At 40.3% G+C, this 19,759-nt stretch overlaps 1 protein-coding gene across 5 annotated transcripts in view; it reads left to right on the top strand.

Moving 5' to 3' along the window:
* Positions 1-19,759, top strand: part of LOC101846530 (eukaryotic translation initiation factor 4E transporter) — a 51,092-nt gene that overhangs the window by 10,777 nt on the left and 20,556 nt on the right. For 3 of the 5 annotated variants that reach the window (XM_035972318.1, XM_035972315.1, XM_035972314.1), the window contains exons 3-17: positions 1,863-1,936; positions 3,097-3,236; positions 5,336-5,528; positions 6,220-6,544; positions 7,163-7,202; positions 7,526-7,729; positions 8,534-8,784; positions 9,360-9,468; positions 11,029-11,505; positions 13,263-13,388; positions 14,740-14,918; positions 15,419-15,490; positions 17,538-17,751; positions 18,131-18,376; positions 18,982-19,103. In XM_035972318.1, coding sequence (XP_035828211.1) covers positions 1,863-1,936; positions 3,097-3,236; positions 5,336-5,528; positions 6,220-6,544; positions 7,163-7,202; positions 7,526-7,729; positions 8,534-8,784; positions 9,360-9,468; positions 11,029-11,505; positions 13,263-13,388; positions 14,740-14,918; positions 15,419-15,490; positions 17,538-17,751; positions 18,131-18,376; positions 18,982-19,103 — 2,772 coding nt within the window. The remainder of the gene's footprint in view (positions 1-1,862; positions 1,937-3,096; positions 3,237-5,335; positions 5,529-6,219; positions 6,545-7,162; positions 7,203-7,525; positions 7,730-8,533; positions 8,785-9,359; positions 9,469-11,028; positions 11,506-13,262; positions 13,389-14,739; positions 14,919-15,418; positions 15,491-17,537; positions 17,752-18,130; positions 18,377-18,981; positions 19,104-19,759) is intronic. The other 2 variants (XM_035972316.1, XM_035972317.1) reach the window with 2 other exon arrangements.

Below are 19,759 nucleotides of genomic sequence, written 5' to 3'. Positions count from 1 at the left end.
ACGAATGGTTTGTTTTCTTCATCTTAATCAGTCCGGCCTAAGACGGCCACTTGTCTTATAAGGCCACTTTTCTCCTTGACAATGGGTGGCAGTCTTGCACAGGTTCGGCTGTATACAGCAAGGCCAATGAAAATATAAATTTTTGCTTGAGCCCTTTTTTATTTTGATCCTAAGAAAGTTTTCAATTCTAAGAATTATGGTTTTTGAATTCTAAAAACGACGATGTCTCAGTAATTAATTAGAGTGTTAGAAAGATACTTGGCTACCTGATGTGTTTTTGGGTGGAGAAATCATTTCTGCAGTCTGATTTAGTAACCATTTCATAGATATCTTGTCATGATTAAAAGTTTGGTGTGCATAATATGATTTTGTGAAAAAGAGGTGTCGAGATGAAAGCATTTTATTTATAGCATCGTATCACAACGTGGGATCTTTAAGAATATGTTGGCAGCGTGAGTAAATAATGGCAAAGCTTTCTTTGATGACTTTAGACCATGCCAACCATAAAATAAAATTTAATTCAATCCAGCATGCCGTAATTAAAAACCCTTTTTTCCCGTTGAGACGCGAAAACCCAGAGGCAAGATAAGCCCGCCTCGGAATACCCCCATTATAATATTACAAGGGAATAGAGAGAAAAATAGTCGGATACGCGCGCCCGCCCGCCATTGCCCTATTTCAAGTGACCAATGAACGGGCTTGAAATGGTCATGCGGGGATTTGTAGGTCACATACATTTGCTGGGAGTGAGGGGAAAATGGCCGGTCTCCTTGCGAAGCCACTTTGGACAGGGGGTTGTGGTACATTAATGATTGGGTCTAAACGAGTAAAGTGGAAACCATATTATAACGGGCCCTGTAATAACAGAGATTTTTTATATCCCCATTTTTCCCTACTCTTTGTTTCTATTAAAAGTTATCGGCAATCGCATGGCCTCATTGGAGCCCAATCAGTTGTAGCAGGGGCAAAAGCTGGTTATCAATGTGCAAAAAGTAAAAGAGAGAGTGTATAACAGTGTTGAAGCAACCCACACCACTGCAAGCACATGCAGCAGGTGAAGCGAGAGAGGGCTGCGGTGTACTGCAGACTTCGATCTAGCTCTAAGCCTAGCTAAACGCACGCATAATGTGTCATAGGCAGGCCTACCACATGGCCACGAGAGAGGGCTGTGGTGTGCTGTTTGTGGGTATTTGTTGCAAGGGAAACTACCCATGAATAAATACAGCGGGATTAGACCACAAATGCTTACTGTCCTTGCATTTCTGATTTAACAGGGATCTGACATAACAGGACTTTTTCTCTGGTTCCACCATCCCTGTTATATTAGGTTTCCACTGTACTTGACACAAAACATTCAAATTTGAGGACACTCTAGAGGAAAACAGGTTTCTTACCTTCTCGACGTTAAAAATCAAGCTCCTTATAGTTTTCGATATACCCAATACGAAAGTGTTTCCGATACCAAAACTATAGGATAATTTATGTCTACTAACTTCAATGTCTGCATATCATTAGTTTGCCCTATTTTCTGATTGGTTGCCAAGTTTCATTCACATTGGTCCAGAAATATAGTAGACCAAGGTTGAGAAAGTTAGCCACTTATGTTCTTACCCAGTCCAAAAATTCACCCGTGAACAGGGACCAAAAGTTCGCCGCATGCGGAAGCCCGATTGGCATTGCTAATATGTATATGGCTTTTCCACCTATTGAATACTAAAGATATTCATTTTGTCTGCAGTTTATTAAAAACCACTTTGCTCAGCTGTTTTAATTGTTAAAGCAATTGGAAACTTAAATTCTCTGATATTGTGGGTGGAGAAAAAGTGATTTTCATGTTTGGTATTCTCATGTCTGATCAACAGGAAGAACTCATAGAGATATCAAAGAGTCCAGCTGCTCAGCGGCGTCCTGCTGTTTTAGAAAGAGCTTTTGACTCGTAAGTTCTTTTCTTCTTTATTAACATTTTGGCCATTGTTATCAATTGCTGTTTTTATTTTAGTTTCCTGATGATGAATGTGAGTAGATTATATAGTTTGGGTATTTAATTTGTGTGTGGTGGCTGTTGTGGGAACGTGCTGAGTATTGATGACCAACAAATTTGAAGCTGGTCATCTTACTTTTGTGAGTACAATACTTCGCATTTCTCTCATTTCTAAAAAAAAATTTTTTGTCCATCCCTATAATGGTCTGCATACTGGAAATTTTTGTTGAATTCTTGTTTTTGTTGTTGTTTTTTTACGTCCTTAAAATGTTTACTCACCTTAGTCATGGATGATGGAATGGTGGTGGTCAATCTATACAACTGGCCATTTTCACACTTTTCCCCAAAGTTTTCAGAAATGTAAATGATAAGCTACCGGGTATAGGCTTCATTACATGGTTCAGATAATGAATCATTTCTTTTAATTATATATTATTATGATACACTCAAACACACACACACACACACACACGCACACACAGACACACACACACACACACACACACACGCACAAATTTGTATAAATATCGCGCTAGTTTCGATTTCAGAAAATGTTTCTGTTCTCTGAATATAATGTAAAGCAACACCAAAATTCAACTATTGTTACTCAAAAATATGAGTACTATATCAAGATGTTTGTACTATATTTTTCCTATTTATTATGATGCTGGCTTGCTCAGATCTCTGACACACCTCGATCTAGTATTTTTTCATAATGATATGATAATAAACGAAGTGAAAAACGTTGGGACTCTTAGTAGATCACGAAAGTGAAAGTAGTTTTTTCATCTAAGCTACTTCTATATTTCGAAAATCTTCATTTGTGGTAAGAAAAATGGTTTAATTAAAGCTTTGTACAAGAATTACATCGCATTATTAGATCGCCAACTTGGAAAAAATTAGAAAACATGGTCCTGACAATATGTTCAGCACCAGGGCTCAGTGAGATACAAGAAAGGATTTATCTGTAGTTCTTGGGTTTTTCGAGATGTTTTTGGCGACTTTTGTCTCAAATTCTAGTTGTGTTCTGCAGTATTTATTTTTTATTTTTTTATTTTTTCTGTTTACCTTCGATTTTTCAATGCTGATTTTTTTTTTTCCTGTCTTATTTGTAGGGAGGAGGGTAAGTGGGACCCTGACAAATGGTACAAGGCCAAGTTTGGGTCCCGGGAGTCGTCCCCTCTGACTCTTGGAGATGGCAAGGAGCGGCGGCGAGTGCTGGAGCTCGATAGAGACTCGAAAAGACGACCCTCCCGTAAGTTCCCTATCTGTGCCCCTTTTGCCTCTGATATTGAGGGGAAACGCGGGTCGGCGGTCCCAGAGAATATCGATGAAATTTGTCAAAATATTTATTTTTTTGTTTTGGCGAAAATACATTTTTCAACATTTGTGCTGTTGGATCACAATAACTAAACTATTGAAAAAACACCCTGAATGACCTAGAATAATGATTGAAAAGTAAAGTGCATATTAAACTAAAAATCATTTTTATAATTCTTGTTTTTTCTGTTTCTCTCAAAACCTGCTTTTTCACATATGTGGCCTCCTTGATGTAAGGAATTTTCAAAAACTACTGAAGCTAGAAGCTTCAAATTTGGCATACAGGTGGTTTAAGATCTGTTCTCGGGATATATATGAGGAAATTGGGAAATATTGGTAACTGGTGGAAGTATTCAAATTTTTTGTAACATATTCTCCATGGTTTCAACTGACTCTCGGGGGTCTATTTACTTTGGGCTCACTTTTTTTTATTTTTCAAGATAGGTCAAAATCCTTACACATACATCCACAGTCCATAGAGGTTTGCACTTGTGTGCCAAATTTCAGGCTGAAGTTTCAATATTTTCTTTGAAATTTATCTTTAGGCCTACTAAGAAACTGGTTTTGAAAATCCAAGATGGCATCCGCACAGACCCATTTTTTAAAAAGAAAATTCAACAAATTCACCCTAAATACATCCTATTTATCTTTGAACTTCTTGTACAATTACTTAAAGGGAATGGAAGTCATTTGTTTAGAAAATATTTCCAGGAGTGTACGTTTCCCCTTAAGTTGTGTAAAGACCATCTACATCTGGACGTTGAGAAATATTGGAAATGATTTTTATAAATTTATTTGTTCATGCTCTTAAATCCTAAGTTGAGACTTCAGTTGTGTTAGTTTTCTCTTTCTGAGAGGGAGGACTCTGGTTTGGTCTGTCCTTCCACTTTTTTTTTTTAGTGATTTCAAATTGTTTCAACCGCTTTTGGCCATAGTGATAGACACTTTTTGTAAACAGGCAGGGTTGGTGATTTTTATTTTTTTAAAAATAAAAATATAAAAAATCGATTTTTTAAATTTAAATCAAGATTTTTAAAATTTAAATCAAGATTTTTAAAATTTAAATAGGATTTTTTTGATTTAAAAAAAAATGTCGACCCAGTTCGGGATTTTTGGTGGCTAATAGTATGTTCTTTTAGTGCAGAATGCATTGTCTTTATTTTAACTAATGATTAATTTAAGCAACTGCAAAAGAAAGCCGTAATCTGCTATATCAGTGAATTATGGCTACGGACAAAAAATGAAGAAAATGTCAGTCTAAAAGGAAGGGGGGAGGGGGTAATTATGCATAGATAAACTTGCATTTTATTACAGTGTGTGTGTGTGCGTGCTTGTGTTTGTCTAAAAAGAAAAAGAAAATGCTAATTTCAATTATGAAAAAAAGTAAATTGAATACTGTATTATTTTACTACATACAGTGACAGGGGGGAAAGCAGACTTTTAAGCATGATTATATTAGTCTACTAAACCTTATATCTGTTTAATAAAACCAAGGAAAGGAATTCTGAATGTTTAAATATGTAAAAACAGAATACATTAAAAAAAAATTGATTTAAATCACTGATTTTTAAAATAAAAATCAAGTTGATCAAAATAAAAAAAATCAACTGATTTTAAATCAACCCAGCTCTGATTTCAATTATGGACACACAAAAAAAAGTAAATTGAATACTGTATTATTTTACAGTGAAAGGGGGGAAAGCAGACTTTTAAGCATGATTATATCAGTCTACTAAACCTTATATCTGTTTTATGAAACCAAGGAAAGGAATTCTGAATGCTGAAATATGTAAAAACTGAATAAAAATAAATGTTAAAAAAAGTGATTTAAATCACTGATTTTTATTTTAAAAATCAAGTTGATTTAAATTTAAAAAATCAACTGATTTAAATCAACCCAACCCTGTAAACAGGTGGACCATATGCTCCACTTAAACATAACCTGGCATTACTGAAGTCTCTTGTTTCTGTTTTTCTAATGAGGATGTTGGTTGATTATCTGAAATTATCTGAAAGGCTACTTCTACTCCTCAGTGAATGACCCTGTGGAGAGGCTGAAGGAGAGCGAGCGTGACGGTATCGTACTGAGTCCCCAGCGACGCAGCTTCGGCACGGGCTGTCATGTGCAGCCCACGCCCTTCTCCCGGCAGATCAGCTTACCCGAGAGGGACAGGGAGGATTCTCGGGGCGAGCGGGATCGTGGGGAGAGAGAACGGGATCGGGATAGGTATGCAATGTGATTGTTAAAAAATTCTTGCCTTCCTGCTTATGGAAGATGTCTTTTAGTAGTACCTCTGGCTTTCTACATGGTCATTGTTGGCCCTGACATTGTGAATGGTTTTGATTGCGTTGAAGGAGGCTTCTTAAAGCATTCTTTGTTTTTACTTAAACGCAGGTGAAAACATATGAACCTTCAAGACCAGATTTACGAATAATATTGAGAATGAAACCTATAGTAAGTCAGCCGTAGTTGTGTCAATACATTGAGATCTTTATTGTTTCTCGTATTATTGTTGCTGGTCTGCTTTGTAGGAGATTCTTTAATTGATAATTGTAACGTTGCTTTTCTTTATCTACCGAGATGAGTACAAGAGGATTCTTTTCTTTGACTTTGTCCAGAGTTCCACAAAATTCTGTATAATATCACATTGGTGGACATACATTAGTGAGTGTTCATATGTACTGTTATGGCCATTTATATGAGCATACTGATGGTCTGATTAATAGAATGTGTGTGTGTTACATGAGTATATTTTGATACCTATGGATGAAGTATGTTTTGACACCTCTGAAGTGCCTTAGGCCCGCATAATAGAGAGCAGTGAGTCCCCGTGTTGGCATGTTTTTTTGTGGGTTTTTTTTGGGGGGGAGGGGTTGTTTTTGCCAGTGTGTCTAATTTATACCTATTTTTTAACTAGGGACAGACCATTGAGAAAAGTGGGCAGCGGCCGGATACAGATTGACCGAGAGAACTCAAGGGATTTCTCTGGTTTACGTGATCGGCATGAGGATCGAGATCGGGAAAGAGATCGAGACAGAGAGTATGCCTGGCCGAGGGAACGTGTTGACCGGGACAGAGATCGGGAGTGGGACAGGGATCGAGACAGGGAGAGGGACAGAGATTTCCGAGACTCTGACTGGGACAGGGACAGAGATCGGGACCGGGATCGGGACAGGCGCTTCGAACGGTCAGATCGATTCCGTAGAACCAGCGACAGGGACTTTCCTGAGAGGGACAACAGGGTAAGTATCCATGTTGTCGGTGGTCTTTGACATAGAGAAGTCCGAATTTCTACTGGGGAGAACCAGTTGATGAACTAGGTCTTTTAGATACAGAGCTATTCATTTCTTTGTCACTGGCTTTGGGTTGATTGAAGTCACTGTTATTGTTATGAAGCATAACAATCTGATCAATATCAGACTTAAAAAATGTTATCTTCACTGTCTACCTTAAATAGAAAAATCTGAGTGGCTTGTTTAACCCATATTCACTTCACCTCACTTCATCAATTTGATGCTATGGTCAGCTGATTTTTAGTTTACTCTCTAATAGCTATGAAAAACAAACAAAAAACACACAGCAAATTGATGTCAAATGCGCTTTTAAAAAATAAGAGTGCACATAATTCAATGTCCTTTCCTAACTTTCAATGAAAAAATGAACAGGATAAAAGAGAAACTATTTGTTACCACAAAAAGATTACCCCTAGCGTCTACTGAGTAGACGAGCCGCCCCAGTGGCGTAAATTCAGCATCTGGTCAATAGACATGCTGACTTCCAACAGTTAATCCAAAAGCTTATGTTGTTCTCTAATTAAATTTGTCTAATGAATTTGCTTTGTTATTCCTGTTTACTTTCAGCGGGACCGTGACTTCAGGGACAGAGGCTTTGACCGATCATGTAAGTGTTAATTTGTTTACTCACTCTTTTTTTTAAAAGAAAGTTCAATTGTTAATGTTTGTTGCCTGTCACTTGAATTTTAAAACAGTTTTTTGGTGAAAAAATAAAGTGGTACATTGTTCACTGAATCTTCATGATCTTAATATATTTTTTTCCCTTGACACCCTGGAGGTCTGATGAGATTTTTTTTTTAAGTGCCCCTTCGGAAAAATGTAAAGGGCTATGCTGTATGTTTACTGCTTTCAGAGAAGTTAATCTGTTTTGACTAGGGGGAGCACTAGTTTGATTGATGTATGCAGAGTGTTTATGTCTTTTGTTCTCAGCACGGAGGAGACCAAATTACCGAGAAGAGGAGAAAGAGCCTGAATGGTTTACTGGAGGTCCCACAAGTCAGACGGACACCATAGAGCTCAGGGGCTTTGAGAAAGATACAGATACGGAAAACGAAAATCCAAACATTGTAAAGGAAGAGAATAAAGGAGGTCGTAAGAAACCTGGAAGAGTTGTCGAGGAAAAAACAAGCAAAGGTAAAAGTACATAACCGCCAACCAGTATGTAAGAATTGTAATCGATACATATTTTGAGGGTCTGAGTACCCTGTGTCAAAAAATATGCATCCTTTGTTTTCTTTCACAGCTCCTTACAAACTTGCTTGTGCTGGAGAAAAATTATGAAATTTCAAGACTGGGTTTGCGAATAATATGAGAATGAAACCCATAGGTCGACTGGAGTTGTGTCAGTGCATAGAGATCTTTATGAAACGTTTTCAGATTATTGCTGCTGGTCTGCTTTGAAAGGTTGAACTAACTGAATGCAGAAAAGTGTGTGGGTGAAGGGCATGGAGGGGTGTAACTTTGCTAATAGTCACCATCTTACTCTGCTGCGAGGGTAAACTCTGTTTTCTAGTTTTGAAATGTTTGCAGCTGTGATAGTAAATATTTTTTTGCTTAAGTTTGACAGATATGCTTACATGTCTTTAAACATTAGTATTATTGCAAAATTTACTGCTCTGCGCATCTTTGTGAGTTGGTAATTATTTCATGGTAGTTTACAGAGCAAGTTCTGGGATTAGCAGTTATGAATGCATTTGAATTTTTTTCTTGGGAGCTATCAGCAGTGGCTTCTATAGGGCTCAGTCTTGGAACGTGGAATTTGTGGTGGTAAGAATCATGTCTCATTTCTTACTAACCTCAATTTTTCTGTGTCAAAGAGACACTTTGCTGGTCGGTCCTACTTCTTAACCTTCTCTCTGTCCCGTGCTCTAAATGCCCATTATTGTGTTAATGTCCTTTTTACTCATGCAGACTAACCTCAATGTTGTTGTATAACAGAGTCGACAAGTGAAGACGCAGCTGAAGCGGATGGGGTCCCGTCGCAATGTAGCTCGCCAGAAGTGGACCAGCAGACGCAGCAGCAGCTGCCTCCGCAGTCCGATGTTTTGTTGGAGCAGCAGCTACAGCAGCAGCGCCTGCCGTCACCGCATCTGCTACAGCACATCACACGAGTGTCCCCAGTCAACAACAACATCGACCACAACGCTCTGTTTGACTTTGAGCAGATTTTTAAAGCTAGCGAACCTTTGGTATGCAGTGTGTACTTACTGTTTGGGTGTGTGGTCATGGCCAGAGTAGATTGATCTTTTTTGTGTGAATGTTCCTATTTTAGCTTAACCTTACCGAGTCCTACCATTAAAAAAAATTTTTTTTCTTTTTCTTTGTGTGTGTGTGGGGGGGGGGGGGGGGGGGGGGGCACTTTCAGGTGTATTTACCCCCCGTAAGTATCTGTAGCTTTCGTGAATGAAAATGGTATCGGCTTTTTATTTTAACCCTGGAAATTAAAATCATTTGACCCACAGGACACTCCCCAGTAGCTTTGTAGTTGAGAGAATTGTAACATTTCATTTGATTAAAACATTTTTATGTGTCTGTTTACTTTTGTTGCATGTGGGGGCAGTGGATGGACTCGCTGTCATAATGTACTCCCTATTTCTTTTCAACGTTACAATCATGGTCCGTTCTTAGTAAAATATAGCGATTTTCCTCCTGACTTTCAGTTAAGTAAAAATGTTACAACGTGTGGAAATGGGAACCTTGTAGGTGAAATGATTTTTCTTCATGAACATCATTTTATGTTGCTTTCATTTTTTATTCTGACTAGGAGGAAGAAAATGTACGGCAGGGTAGTCGCTTTACACAGTTCTTCACAGCCCGTCCCAGTGCCAAAGCCGCCAGTGACATATCTTCTCTGGAGGACATGGTACCACAAGGTGAGTCCACCCCCTTCCACACCGTCTGTTGGATTTGCTTCATATATCTTGTCAGTCACAGGCTGTAAGATCTGGCACGCTTGAGCAGGGATGCCGTTTTTCCAAGGGGGGTGGGTTTGGTATTTTTTCCTTTTTCCCTCACCATTGTTTTGGGGGTAGTTGGAGGGCGCCACTGGAAGGTCCTACTTTTTATCTTCACTCTCTGCTGTTTCTATCTGTCTTTCTTACTTATTCCCAGCTCAAAATGGCCATTATTGTGTTGATGCGCTTCTATTTTCTCATGCAAACTAACAAATTCCGGTTATTTTCACCGAAATTGGGTTAGAAGAACATGTGTTTTTCTTAGTATTTGCTTCTGTCCAACCCCATATTAGTTGTGTATATTAAATGTCTTATCGATTATTTTCCCAAAGTTCCAGTGGCATCCCAGAATGAGACCCAGCTTTTGTGATGGTAGAGTTTCATGCATGAAGACTTATGCAATGTATTCCTTGCATTTGAATAAGTTTTCTCCTGTTCTGTCCATTATTTTTCTTCTCTCTAACCTCGATGTTTGCTTAGAAATGACAAATGCCTTCTCTAGTCTGGAGCTAAAGACCAGAGGAATCCTGTTTAGTTAAGATCCGAGATTTGCTGTGAATAAATTTAGGTTGTGGAGTTCTTTTTCTTCCCAGGTTGTGGGGGGAGGGGGGTGCCACAGGAAGATCCTACTTCTTATTTTTCCTTCTGTTGTGTTTGTCTGTTTTGTTGTTCTCCTGCATTAAATGACCACTTCTGTGTGGGTGGTTGGAGGTGCCACTGGTGGGTCCTACTTCTTTACTTTCCCTCTGTTGTTTCTGTCTGTGTGTCTCACATTTTCCCAATTCTGAATGGCCATTATTGTATTTATGTGCTTCTCTTTACTCACTTTTCTTTATGCAGACAATTACTTGTAAGTGGGTGGTTTGCAGTTGCTCTGGTGTGGTTTGCTCTTTCTTTCCTATAAAAAATCTATTGTCTGTATCTCCCGTCCTTTTTTGTGTTTGTTACTCTCTTGTAACACCTCTAATCTTCAGCACTTCTATGGCCTTATTGTGTTGCAAGTGCGGTAAAACTTTTGTTTAAACTAAAAACGTCTACTAAATCTAAACTAAAGACACAGGTAAAATTATTTAAGTTAACGTTTTTTCAGTGCTCTTTGGATTTGCGGGGGATTGTCGATCGAGTCCGTCCGCGCTGTCGCCGAGTGTTATGTTGGCTGTTGTTCCTGTCTGTCATGTTGTTTTCTTGCTCTAAATGACCACCTTTGTGCTTATTTACCTTTCTTTCCTCGTGGGTGGTTGGCGGGTGCTCTGGTGTGGTTTGCTCCTTCTTTCCTATCAAACATCTGTCGTCTTTATCTCCCCTCCTCCTTTTTTGTGTTTGTTACTCACTTGTAACACCTCTAATCTTCGGCACTTATATGACCTTATTGTGTTGCAAGTGCCGTAAAACTCTTACTAAAACTAAAACTAAAACTTTCTTTCCTCGGACACTGGTGAAATTATGGTGACCATCTTTTTTGTGCTTTTATATTTTTAGATTTGCTGGAGGAGAGTCGAGCAAGCCCTGCCGCGCCGTCGCCGAGTGTGATGATGGGGCCTATGGGTTCAATGCACCATCAGCTCAGCTACATTCAGCATCTCCAGGAACAGCAGCACCTGCACCAGCTGCACCAACAACAGCAGCACCTGCACAATTTGCAGCATCAGTTCCACGAGCAGCAGCAGCAGCAACATCGACACGCAGGTGGGCAGCTCAAGGACCCCATGGCTTCCTCCTCACCACTGCCCCCAGCCCACCTGGCTTTCATGCCCAACTCTGCCGGGGACAACCACGGGGGTCCGAACTCCTCTCACCAGCACCACCACCAACACCACAACAAGGGCGTTCTGCCTCCCTCGGTCACCGCGCTCTTCAACACAGCCGCCGCCGCAGGGGGCTCGAGTGCCTGTAAGTGGAAGCCTCGGCTTGATTGTAGCGTGGAAACTCTCGAATCTAGCCTCTTCACTGACTCAGGTAGAGTGCACCCCCCTTCCCTCCCCCCGCCCGCTTTTCCTGTCGGGTCTGTATGGCTGGAGCTAACCCCTGCTTGTGAAGCCACTCACTAACCCCCTCACCTCACTCCGTGACTCCGTGCGTCTGTGCTTTGGCCTCGGTCAATGGAGACCTGCTCATAGCAACTAAACAGGGATGAGCCTTCTTTGAAGTTTTTCTGAAGTCGCGGCTTAAAACTAACATAGTTTTGTTACCAGGTTCACTGTTATATCTTAAATTCCTAACACTGCTATCCTCTCACTCCGAGTCCGTTTGGTTTCTATTGATTTTATTTCCTTTGAGCACAATTTGTACTCAAATATTTCGATTATATTTACTAGTGTACAAACTGAGGGTATGACGCCGGGGAAATAAATAGGTGAAATTGTCCGACTCTTCCTGAGTTAATCGGGGAAAAATAGTCTTTAAGATTTATCATTTTGATACAACGAATGTTCAAGCGTGGGATAATCTCAACTGAAAAGAGAGGTCTAGATTTTTTACCAAAAAGTTGACCATCCCTGTTTAACTCTGTGCTCAACAAGGTGTGGTTGGACACTAATCCCTCTTTGACTGTGCCTCGTTCCCTGTGTTCTGCCCATAAGTATTTCAATAACACTGGTGGATGTCAAGCTGTTTCCTCACTAAATCTAACTGTGAACTCCTAAAAATCTAACACAAGTGCTGTATTTTGGACATACTCTTTATTTACTAAGCTATATAGTACTTGCTGTCTGTCTTGATATATTTGCTTTCGATTCTAGCAATAAAATTTACTCAGAAAACTTTCGTTTTACTTCTTTTCTCTTGCGATAGTATAGAGTTTTGTTGTTTTATTCCGAAATATATTCTCTGCATGTTATGTAGATTCTAGAGTAAAAATTCCCAATATTTCAGTAAAAGCTTGTTCTTTTTTTTAATGTCATGCACTTGCTAATTTTTAAAAATTGTCCTTATAGAATCAAGTGAGTATGGTTTGTCATTTGAAAATGCTTTCCCTTCTCAGTGTAACTTAAGACCAGGTTGTTAATGGCTTCACTTTCAGAGCTTACAATGCTGCTTGCTCTGTTATGTGTTTTCAAAAGTTGCTCACCCCAGAAAGGAAAGTTTTTACTGCTAATCTTTTTTAAAAAAGTAAATTGTACTGGGACAGATATTTCAAATGCTCTGTTGACAGTTGTGGGGGTCTCGCCTAACACCTCTCTGCTTGATGATGTGTAGAAGACCTCCTTCAGGGTTTGCTATTTAGGCTCACATTTTTTTCCCCCTACAACTTCTAGGAAGGACTCCAGGTTTTTCTTTGTTGCTTTTAAATTACAATCGCCACTGTTCTCCACTTGATTTTGTTTTCTGGAGTTGATCGGCGAACAGATCTAGCAGTAAATGAAGGTGGCATGCGGTCAATGTCGAGGCCGTATCCATATCTAGCTCTTGATTCCTGGGTGGAGGTCTTAATGTAATATCTGCTATGTGGGTAGTTGGTGGGTGCTCTGGTGTGATTTGTTTCTTCTTTCCTAGCAAACATCTATCGTCCTTATCTTTCCTTTATTGTGTTACTCTCTACACGTCTAATCTACGGCACTTACATGACCTTATTGTGTTGCAAGCACCGTAAAACTCTTTCTAAAACAAACAATGCCTGTAATCACAAAAATGTATGTATGCTCTCCTCAAAGCAAGCAAATGTTAGATGAATAAATTGTGGCTAAGCTGTTTCTCGTTTTATTACTCCTCCTCAGCTCTGTCCAGCAACAGCAGCTTCAGCGCCCAGGATGCAGAGGCTCAGCTCAAGGCCATGTTGTTTGGTGGACCCAAAGACTCGGCCTCCTCCAGCGGGACGGCCTCCCCGTCTAACCTGCCAGCCAGTAAGTTCCGTGCTAAGTGTTGGGTTGTTTGGACGTTTTTAGTACATGTGCTCTAGAGCTCTTGTGCATTGTGAGATTGCTTTTTTTCTTTCTTTTTTCTTCTTTTCATGTACATTTATTTCCCAATAAAAATGGAAGTTCCAATGTTAATTTTCAGTGGAACAAAATTGAAAAGTAGCTCAGAATATGGGGTGAATCTGGATTCGTAGAAGTGACAATGTGGACTTCTTGTGAAATTTTTGTTGCATAAACAGCTGGATATATGTGCCGTGCCTTTTATGTTAAAATTGTATAGACTGGGTTTGCTGAATGAAGAGTGGCACACTTAGTAGTTGTACCTTTGTTTTGAATAAGATTGAAGTAAAAAAAGTATAACAGATATGAACCTTACTGGTCATTTAAATTCTGTTGAGGGGGAAACAATCTTCTTATTGTTTTTATAGGTGATATTAGATATAAAAATGCTGTTTTTAACCATTAAAAGATTCACCCTTACTTAAACGGAAATTTCTGAATACCTACTGTCCCAGACTCGATGACCGTGAAAAAACCCAATAATTTTTCCAGTTTTGCATGGATCTGCACCAAATTTTAAAGGAATTATGTTCGATCATCTTGATACGATAATCTTTGCTAAAATAGAATTGGTCAGACAAGCACTGCTGCATGTGCCATATCTTAAAGTTGCATTAGAAAATGTGCTGAATTTAAGTCCGCAAAAATGCTTCAAGCCTATGCACCCTCAGAAAGAGAAATTTAGGGATTCCACGAATAATTCAAATTGAAAGGATGTCTGTGAGTATGCCATTTAACAAAATCGTGTGAAATAAAGGAAATGGGGAAACACTTTGTGCTTTGGTTGTGACATTGTCTAAGGTGTCTATTCGAGGACGTCATGGTGAGCAAGGCTTGTCAGTCTCTGACATACTGAATCTAAAGGCATGATTTGAATATGAAGCCATATTACGTTTCAGTCTACTAAGAAATAATCCCAAGCAATGCGTTGGAGAGGAAGACAAAGTGTGTGTGGGTTTTTCAGACAAGTGAGGTGGGGTGAACATTGTCTATGACCTGTTTGCTTTAGCGATGAGGCAAATTTTTCATGACAGGAAAAATTCATTCCAGGAATTGTATGAACGGAATTGTATGAACTGGGCAACAGAAAGACCGTATGATGTGAATGAGAGACTTGCATGATTAAAAAGAAGCAACGCCGTAGGTAATTTTAAGCTGTTAGGATGTCATCATTAACTTTTTGACAGTCATCGAGTTTTGGGACACCCTGTATAAGCACCGTTGAACAGATCTTGATTCACTGTAGACAACTCAGAGATGTTACCACGTTTCACAGGCGTCCAGCGCAAAGTGAAAACTGTGGCAGAACTGGAAGCAGACATGCATCAGAACTCACCCCAGAAGATGGAGAGTCCAGTACCCTCAAGTGCCAGTGCTAACCAGGAAGGGGACATGACAGCGTTTAACAAGCTCCTTATCATGGTCAAAGCTGCCTCAGAGGCCAATCAGAATGCAGTAAGTCAGGCTTGTTTTTACATTGGTTTTATCGTCTTTAATTTACAGGTGGTTGGAGGGCTCTGCTCGTAGGTTTTATACTTTCCAGTCTATTGTTTTGATGGTCTAAGTGAAGTACTTCTCTTCTGCTCAAATTCTTCACCTTTTTTTTCATCTTGCCTTTGTGGTTGGTGGGCGGGTGATCTAGTGTGGTTTGCTGCTTCTTTCCTATCAAACATCTATCTTCATAATCTCTTACTTTTTTATGTTTATTACTCTCTTGTAACACCTCTAATCTTTGGCACTAATATTTCTTAAGTGTGTTGCAAGTTCTGAAAAGACTTACTATGTTTCCTTTGTATAAAGCATTTTGAGTTATTACAATCTATGGTGGTCTTTGATTCTGGTTTTTATAAGGTTTAAAGGTAATAAGAAAAAATCTTGCATTCCTAAGGATCTTATCTAGTTACTTAAACTAGTGTTGTACTGAAATTTTGTGCGGTCTTCTGCTCTTGCTACAGGTTTTGCCCGAGCCACTGCCTAGTGGTCACCCCACTCATGGTATGATGCCCGGGAACAGCGAGTTCAATCATGTGAGTTTTCTCAAGATTGAGAGTTTGCCTACAATGAGAATTCTCACGTTTGGTTGGCTGGCGCTGTTGTGTGATTTGCTATCTTCCTTACTTCTCCTTTTTTTCTTTGTATGCTGCTCTCTGGTAACAGCTCTAATCTTTAGCACTGTGTGAGTAAAATAATCCAGTGGTTGTCATCACATAATTTACAATATTAAATTATTGACCGTTTTATAAATGTACCATTGTCATTCTCTATTCTTGTTTGTGAGCTTGTGCGTCTGGCTTTGTGAGTGGTTGATTGGTGGTCTGGTGTAGTTTGCTCCTTCTTTCTTGTCAAACATCTATCGTCCTTATCTCTTCTCCTTTTTTTGTGGTTGTTATTCTCTTGTAGCACCTCCAATTTTCGGCACTTATATGACCTTATTGTGTTGTAAGTGCTGTGATACTCTTACTAATATTTTTTTAACCGAGTGGTTCAAGGATGTACCTCGGTGACCTTCCTAATTATTGCTGTCTCAGACACCACTTGGTGGGTGGTTGGCGGGTGCTCTGGTGTGGTTTGCTTCTTCTTTCTTATCAAACATCTATCGTCCTTATCTCTCCTTCTCTTTTGTGCATGTCCTCTCTTGTAACACCTCTAATCTTCAGTACTTATATGACCTTATTGTGTTGCAAGTGCTGTAAAGCACTTACTAAAACTAAAACAGGCGCCACTTGACTTTGTGATCCTGCCCACCCACAGTTACATTGCTCTGACTTACAACTGGAGAACTGTTCACTTCGTCTCTCACCAGCATCTCGGGTTATTAGGCTCTTTACTGTTTGCATGCAAAAGACACATGTTTGATGCTCGTTAAGGAAAGTTTTTAAAAAATTGAGCTTCTCCGTCAGTCTACCGGGATGCTGTATCATGCTGAGCCAGGGTTGGTTGGCCCTGACAGACAGGGTTGAAGCGTGAAACGGCATAAGTTATTAACTCTTATCCTGCGTCTGTGCCCAGATGCGTATCTTATCAGCAACCGATTACGTCGGACGTGCCGGGCAGGCCGCCGGGGTCACTCAGTGTGTACTGTTGGTGTACAGCGCGCGGGCCGGGAAACGTGTGTTTTCGCCATGAATACCGCGGGAGTGTGTTAACTGATGATGAAAATAACGCTCTATCCTTCATAGCTTTCTATTTATAAAGTGTTACAAACACATGAATAACCCCCTCTCACAAGCTGATAAGACATTACGAGTAGTTACGCCCATTTGAATAACCTTTCTGGACGCTCTTGTTGTTATGAATGACCTGAGGTTCGAAAGGGGATAATTTAGGTCAATTTCCGAATGTTTTACACTCAAATTGTTCTTTGTACCTGCACAAGGGTATTCAAAACTATCAAACAAGCTTATTTTTTATCAGGTAGTATCATTTCATACAAAATCAAGCTCATGTGAAATATTTTGTATAGAAAAATGGAAGTCTTGTTTCCTGACTATCCTTTCGAGCTCCTCATGTCTAAGTGGGTCAATTTCTTCTATAATTTCATTGGACGAACATCTAGAGCTATCAACTTGGCATGTTTTGAATGAGACGTATGTCTCAATTACGAACCAACGCAGGTGGTTCTAGAAGGCCACAAACTCACACAAACTCAAGCAGACTGACGCACACACGCTTGACCTGCGTGAATGGGGATCCGACTCGGGACCCGAATGACACGTAAGAGGATGCGCGCTGCGCGTAAGCTGTGCCAAGAGCTACACTGATTCGGGACCAGAACGCAGGCGAGGTGCCGAAATAGGCTTATTGGGCTACATAAACCCGGCTCCCGCAGGATGAGGGTTAATAGTTGTGTTGATAGTTGTGATGCAGTGTGATACTCATATAAATAATAATTTTACTTTCTCTACCTCTTTATCCTTCTGGCTCTGATGCGCAACTAGGAGAAATGAGGTAGTGTAACACTCGTAGAATTAAGAAGTGTTTCTGTACCTCTTTCTCCCTCAGGCACTACAAGAAGCAATGACGTAGTGTAATACTCGTACAATTAAGAAGTGTTCCTTTCTCTTCCTCCATCAGGCTCTGATGCGCAACAAGGAGCAGCAGCTGCAGCTGTTACAACAGTCCATGCACAATGCCCAGCGGCCCCCGCCCATGCCGCAGCAAGGGATGATGTCGCAGCTGCCTCCTCAGATGGTGGGGCCACCGCCGCAGGCCATGCAGCAGAAGTCGGCCATGACGCTGCAACAGCAGCAGCAGCTCCAGCACCACATGGCCCACAACATGCCTCCTGGTTTGTGCTTGCTGATTTGTTTGTCTTTCTCTTGTTATTTCTGTTCATTCTGTTTTTTAATGTTTAAAATACTTCAATAAGTGTTCTCGGTTTACTTCTTAGCTTTGGAGTCCATTGTTTTTTAAAACAAGGAGTTGGGATGTTCTCATCTTTAGCTCTCAAATGTAACTGTTGTCATGCTAATTCACTGTCTACACAGGCTCAGTGTATTTTGGAAACTTTTTTTCCCCCTCTTCAACCAGTTGATTTGGTCATTTTGATTACAAAAAGGCAAAGCGTGGGATAATAAGCGATGTGTCTAAATAACCATTATTATTCTGGGTTTTTTTTTTTTTACTTTCTTGTAAAACTCACTCCCTTCTGCATTCCTTCTCTCCAGGCCTGCCCGGCAAAGACCTGACTGGACACAGCCTGACCCCGCAGGCCATGTCGACGCCTCACCCGGTGGCCAAGCCGCGGGCCCACAGTGGGGGGCCGCCCACATCAGGGGACCCCATCTTCAACCTGATCCAGCAGAACCCCACCATTGTGATGAAGCCCGCCTCCCCGGCCCCACCTTTGCCGGGCATCCTGGCCTCGCAGCCCTCGGCCGTTCCTAACACGGCGAGGGTGCCCTCGCCTTTGAGTGAGTGTCTTTAGTGTGTGTTTTGTTCGTTTGTTTTGTTTGTCTGTTTCTCCGTTTCCCTCCCCTTACCTCTTCTCTTTTTTACACTCAATTGCTCACCCTGTCTCTCATATTTTCTTTAACATCTCCCCTCCTTTTTTGTGTTTGTTACTCTTTTGTAACCCCATATCTTCGGCATTTATATGACCTTATAATGTTGCAAGTTCTGTAAAACTCCTACTAAAATTTTTAAAAATTAAAAAAGTAATAAGTAATAATAATATTGATCACTTCTCTTGTGCCCACTCCCTGATGGCTCAAAGGGGATTCACGTTAGAATTAAAATCAAAGGAAAATACTGTTTGACAGGGACATGTTTTATGCATACTGGCCCATTGAACGCACATGTGCTAGTCTTTCCAAAATATCAAAGCATGGTTGGCGGGTGCTGAGTTGTGGTTTGCTCCTTTTTTGTATTTGTTACTTTCTCGTAACACCTCTACTCTTCATCCCCTTATATGGCCTTTATTGAGTTACAAGTGCCATAAAACTCTTCACTAAAACTAAAAACTAGAGTATTAAAAGATAAAGAGAACTGTGTCTTATTTGGTGTTTGCCGTGTTTGGATGTTTCAGTGTTTAGCCAACAGCCTCCCCTCCACCTGAGTGCTCCGTCTCCCATCCATCCAGGGCAGCTCAGTCCCCGCGCCTTGACCGTTGGCGCCAACTTGACGGCCACCACTATTCCTGTAAGTACAGCAGATGATGTGGGTTGTTTTGCTGCTGGTGAACCAGCTCCTTGTCATCAGGTTTTGTTGCGCACACATCTGGTGAAGGATACGATGCGTTTTCTAGTATTGTCCTTTTGTTGTTGGTGGTATGTTGTTGTCCCTTTTCTCCTTTTCCTCCTCCACCTCCTCCTCGTCCTCATCCTTCTCCATGGATGGTTTTCCGGGTGCTCTGGTGTGGTTTGCTCCTTTCCTATCAGACATATATTGCCCTTATCTCCCCTCCTTTAAAAAAAATTTTTTTTTTTTACTTGCCTCTAATCTTTGGCACTTATATGACCTTAATTTGTTACAAGTGTCGTAAAACACTAACTTAAACTAAACCACCTCCCTTCCTTCCTCCTCCTTCTGTCCTCCCTCTTCTATCCTCCCCAAATGTAACTCAACTTTGGGTTTACAAGCCCAGTTTTTTTTTGTTTTTCAGAAGTTGCATTCTCCTTTCACGGGACTGTTGCCATTGTGGAAGGTACCACACTCATAACATTACTATTCCAAGAAACTTGAGTAATACTTCATCAGTCTTGGAAGTTTGAAGTCTATACTTTAATCCAGGTCTACAAGAACTTGTTGTCAAGTAGAGATATGCGCTATAAAAATGTTATTTATTAGTTTGATTA

The sequence above is a fragment of the Aplysia californica genome, unplaced genomic scaffold, assembly GCF_000002075.1.
Source record: "Aplysia californica isolate F4 #8 unplaced genomic scaffold, AplCal3.0 scaffold00646, whole genome shotgun sequence".
Classification (NCBI taxonomy): domain Eukaryota; kingdom Metazoa; phylum Mollusca; class Gastropoda; order Aplysiida; family Aplysiidae; genus Aplysia; species Aplysia californica.
The sequence above is the reverse complement of the archived record's forward strand: the minus strand, read 5'-3'. Positions and strand labels throughout refer to the sequence as shown.